The 5,817-nt window shown below is 34.9% G+C and overlaps 1 protein-coding gene across 1 annotated transcript; it reads left to right on the forward strand.

The window, feature by feature from the left end:
- Nucleotides 1-951: 951 nt before the first annotated feature.
- LOTGIDRAFT_105823 (hypothetical protein) lies at nt 952-2,505 on the forward strand (the record flags this gene model as incomplete). Its single annotated transcript, XM_009059789.1, has 1 exon — nt 952-2,505. One exon carries the CDS (start codon nt 952-954, stop codon nt 2,503-2,505), a length of 1,554 nt encoding a protein of 517 aa, XP_009058037.1.
- Between the last annotated feature and the right edge of the window lie 3,312 nt (nt 2,506-5,817).

Genomic DNA, 5,817 nt, shown 5'->3' on the forward strand with positions numbered 1-5,817 from the left:
ACGAAATGAATATTGAGTTTAAGCGAATTGATTATTGAGTTTAAGCGAATTGATTATTGAGTTTAAGCGAATTGATTATTGAGTTTAAACGAAATACATTTGATTGTATATTTTTTTAGTTCGTTTAAACAAAGTAGTACAATGTATTTCGTTTAAAATAAATATAAAATGAAATAAGTGACTCGTTAAAAAGAAATAATAATTTCGTTTAAATAAAATTATAATTTCGAAGAAATGATATCAAGACCGTGGGGCTCCGTATACATATATCATCAGAGTATAATGTTAGTTATGTGGACTCTGAAAGTTAGAAATTTTAGTCTCAGTGTTAAGGTTTATTGAGCACACTATTATGATTATTGCAGACAATAAGGCAATTTTGTGGCATTCGTCGCATAGCTCAATATTTAACAGACGATCTTTTTTAACGGACGTTACATTTTCGAGCCAACGTAATTTGATAAAAAGTCAATTTTACATCTTTATTACACAAATCGGGAAAAGTGACCAAGATGACTATTTACCGAGAAAACTATTGTATTGTATTATAATTATATATAAATTGATACTATTTACATTAACATAAACTACACTATATATAATATAATATGCTAGACTGGCCCAGAGTTATGTTAAACAGTTTTTGGGGGAGAACTAAGTCAAGTGAAACACTCGCTTTTGTTGAGTGCTTAAGTTGTTACATGCTGATCGGGCACAACAAAAACGTACTAGTATCCCCTTAGACAATAATCGTCACTTCCCTGACGTTTTCTCAATAATGTATTTATTCCATCCTTGGCCTGTACATTTAGGAGAATCAAACCCTCCCTTCCCCGTAAACAACCTGTTCCATAATCTGTCGCGTCCGTAACACTAAAATCTCATAATATATATGTACTTCCACTTTGATGGTCAAACTTAAGAATCTCATTTGTTTTATTTACAGTTACAATGCTGAAGATTGTCCTTATAGTGTTATGCTTTCTGAGTAACGAAGCTCAAGCTGGAAATTTCTTGTTATTACCATTACCCGTCACAAGTCACTGCCTACAGTTAGCTGGTATCGCCAGAGAGTTGATAAAGCGTGGTCACGAAGTCTCAGCATATATCCCAGAGTCGTTTAAGAAATCACATTGTTTCGATGACACAGCAGTCAAAATTATTTCTTTTCAAGATAGTGAACAATATATACACTTTAAGAAGTATTTCGATAAAGGAATGATAAGAGAAATATTTCAAGGAAAGACGATTACTGTTAGCTATAAAATAATAGCCAATCTTGTTGCCATGGGTAACGAAATGTGTGTGAATGCTCTAGCAGATACCAAAAAGCTTGAAAGTTTGAAGTCCTTGATGATTGACATCTCTATCATTGATGTTACACAACCATGTCTTACGTACGTAGCCAAGTATCTGAACACAAGTACCGTTTTGGAAGGCTCATACATACCTCCCGGAGTTACCGGTCCACCACAAACACACACGGACCCCTTTCGATTCACAACCTTTACAGACGTAATGAATTTTCCCCAAAGAGTATTGAACACGTTGGTGACTGTTGCATTCGCGGGACCTATAACGACTATGATTGTAAGATATAATAGTATCGATAAAACTAGATTAAAAGACTTGCATTCTCGTATTCTAGATGCAGATCCTTATACCATGGCCAGACAATCAGTATTATTTCTTGAAAACAGTATGGATTTTGTAGATTACCCTAAAGCTTCTTATCCTAACTATATCCGCGTCGGTGGGCTAACAACTCGGCCAGCTAAACCATTGTCGCCAGAATTAAATAATTTCTTTAATAAAGCTAAAAACGGAGTAATTGTGGTATCTTTTGGGAGTATGTTAACAAAGGCACCGGAACATTTCTTTAAAAGAATTGTGAAGATTTTTCAGCAGTTTGATCAGAGTATTGTGATGTCATATCATATAAATAGTGAACACGGTAATGTGAAAACTATGTCATGGTTGCCACAAAATGATGTTTTGGCTCATAAAAATACCATCCTCTTTGTAAGCCATTGTGGTAAGAACGGTTTCAACGAAGGACTTTATCACGCTGTTCCTATCGTTTGCACACCATTTCATACTGATCAAGTAGCACATGCCACGAAGGTGAAGAATCTGGAGATCGGAACAGTTCTTGATTTGACCAACTCGGATGACGACACTGTTATTAAAATTTTAAAGTGGGCATTAAACGAAAAAGTGCTTCAGAAGAATATTGAAAGATTATCAGCTATATTTCACGATGCCCCCTTCAATCCTCAAGAAAAGGCTGCAAACGCATTGGAACATGTTCTGAAATTTGGAGGTGACCATTTGAGACCAGCTTCGACCGACTTCAATACCATTTCAAACAATCTAATAGATGTATGGTTTATCATATTTACATGTCTCGTTCTTTGGATGTATGTGTCTTACAGATTCATAAAATGTTGCTGTTCGTGTGTTTGTAGAAGACGTAAAAGTTCCAAAAAACAGAAAAATGAATAAATTGGGTAGAAAATTTACCGACAAAAGTACGTACTTCTAGAACATGGAAACTCTCTCATCATCCAGAGATACGTCCTTTTCAAAACGGCCGAGAAATTGAGGTTTATTTACATTAATTAACAAGCAAATTGTAAGCGAAAAGATATTATGATTCGATAAACTAACAAACGGGCGTAAAATAGCTATACCGGGCTTTTTTCCCTCACTAAAACTCATATTAGTATTACCCCTGTATTGTGTGACCTCCACTGACTCCCAATCCCATCGCATTAATTCAAAATACTTGTACTTAAATGTCATCCGGAGCACTATGAGCCCATTCGCAATCTCCGTTCAGTTTGTCAGATTGTTTCGAACCTGTCATTGCTAATAGTAAACTGAGAGAGCGCTCTTTCCGATGTGCAGCTCCGAAGCTCTGGAAATCACTGTCTCGTTTACTAAATCAAAATAATCGTATGATGTATTTAATAACAATTTGAAAACCGAACTGTTCAAAAAGGCTTTCTAAACTCAACATTTTGTAATAGTAGGCTTGTATACATTGAGGTTCATTTTTATTGACTAGATCACTTTGTGCCATTTTTACTATGTTTGCTATTATTATGTTTAATGCCCGATGTATTTTTTAAGTATTATAATTATATGACTGTATCTGCACCACTGAGCTGCTATTTTAAAAGGAGTGTTTGGGCATTATAAATGCAATAAATTAATTCTTCTTCTTCTTCTTCTTCTTCTTCTTCTTCTTCTTCTTCTTATTATTATTATTATGATCGGTAGATGATGAATTCCATGTTCCATGCCTTTGAAGTCCATTGATCTATTTGGTGTGTAATATACGAAATGAACTCTATTACCTAGTTGAAGAAACTTGTACAGCAGATTGTAATTGTATTTCTATCTTACCATATATAAACTTTAATATTGGTTCAGGAAAGTTTACAAGAGTGAAACCATAAAAATCCAAACCACGGAAAGAGTCTGAAATGATATTTCATGGGAACAATAAATACGAAGCATTAGATCAGCTTAACACAGTAATGACACATTGTAATCCTATTGTTCCGGATCTTATTAATCGGAAATACGAGATATTTGAACGAAGCCAAGAGAAAATTTACTAAATTTACTTTGAAATGGATCGATTGTGACCATAGTCTGAGTATATGACTAGTGATTATTTGAGGTACTTGTCGACTTGAGGGAATTTTTAGTCACGACTGATTGAATCAATAGTAACCTAGCTTAATTATAGTTACTGGATTTAGTTATCTTCTTATTATAGTCTCTTTCTTTCAGAGATATCCCGTTCTATTCTTTGTATAATGTGATAGTGCCATAACAAAGCTAAATAATGATCTGAAAGTAAATATGGTACTTATTTTGACAAAACAACCTGACAAGTAAAAATTTGCCTTAACTTAGCCAATATCAATAAATTTTAAAATGTTAATAAATGATTCTAATTGATACAGATATTTTGCGATATTTTGATTAAAGAATGCTTCGTTATTGATATGTCAAACAATCTCGGAACACACGGTATAAGAACATCTTGAATTACTTCCCTTGAAAAAACGATCCTTTGAAAAGATCTGTGGCACGACCTGAAAACAGTATTTTCGGAATTGTCCAAAAAGATAGATATTTGTCAGATGCCAGATGTCTCTAATTTCCAAGTTCTACGTTTCCAACAAAAACGGAAATTGTCGACAATCTAGTTCAAGTGATCCATGCTCCATTTGGTTACGTCTTTAATGTCAAGACCGTAGCTACAGGGATCCCCCCACCCCTTCCGAAAAATGGATTGCCCCCCGTTGAAAATATTTTGACCACCGACCACTTCCATTACTGCAAATAAACACCATACACCATTGGCCCTCCAGATATATTACTAGCCCCTCCGAACAATTAAGTCTGGCTACGGGCCCGTATTTCGATGGTTTGAGTGGTATTTACATTTATTTGTGAATTGGTAAGGCCTTCAGTCCACACAATCCAGCTAAACGGTACAGCCTTTGGTGTTCAATCCAGAGTAATGTGTATCATATATTTTGTATGACACAGAAATGACACAGCTCAAACCATATTGATGTTAGTGAAAGAGACTATCTTTCATTAAGTTTACACTGACAGTTAGTCTCTTAAGACGGATAGGATAGATCATTGAACCGTACTTAATTTCAAATCCACAATGTTTTTTTCGAGAAAAATGTTTTCTTGAAGATTTGTTGAAGAAAACAGATGATTTTTGAGCTGTCAGTTTCTGCCACTATCAGTTTTTATAAAGATCTCTTAAAATGTCGAACTGTAGATTAAAAACAATTAGATTTAGTGGATTTCATTCTATTAGAAAATTGCATTTTCAAGCATTGAACATTGCGTCATGGTTCATTTTATTCAAATAATAGTCCGAATCGAATGCTGAAGACATATATATAAAGGGTCTATGCTCAAGATGATCAAGCTGTGCAGGTGCTTGAAGGGGGGCGAGGGATAATAGTGGATACTATGGAGATGAAGGTGGGGGCGTTTAAATTATTAAGAACAGGACCCTGTGAATGTAGACTAATATCCAAAAGGACTTAATGATGTATTATGGATTCCCCTATATATAAAAGCCAAATATTTTCATGCATCCTCTAGCACCTAGATATAATGCCGACCTTGGAAGTTTGGCTCTGGCTCTATAATATATACGCAATTACCTATAATGTCCTACTACAAAACCCGGCTGTTCGGACTAAAATTAACTAAAATTAGTTCCAATGTAAAGTTGTCATCCATTAAAGACTTCCATTATAGACTGTACAGTTGATAAAATTTGGTGGAATTATGTTTTTGCCAAAACTAAGTGGTGATTCTCATTGATTTATCTATACTTGTTGAATATTTACATTAGAATAAGTGACGTAGTTTTTAGATTGAGATTGGATTCTTCTAAGAGACATCGAGTATTTCTTCCACGTCAATAAAACTGTCACAAGTTAGGTTGGTTAAACCATGTCAATGTTAACGGAAATGTAGTGGCTGGCAGCATTCGTCTCTGAAAATATAATCGGATTTGACTCATTGAGTCACACTCGCCTAAATAGGAGTCATGCTCGTCTAAATAGGCGTCACACTCGTCTAAATAGGAGTCACGCTCGTCTAAGTAGGAGTCAAGCTCGTCTAAATAGGGGTTCCTTTGATCGATAGCAATATATATAGGTAAGGACGGAACACAGGAAATCTTTGTTGTATTTTAATATGATCGGTGTAGGACAGGAATCAGAAGATTTCAGAATTACAGTAGTGAAATACCTCGATTAA

This window comes from Lottia gigantea (genome assembly GCF_000327385.1).
Source record: "Lottia gigantea unplaced genomic scaffold LOTGIsca_4, whole genome shotgun sequence".
In the NCBI taxonomy this organism is placed as follows: domain Eukaryota; kingdom Metazoa; phylum Mollusca; class Gastropoda; family Lottiidae; genus Lottia; species Lottia gigantea.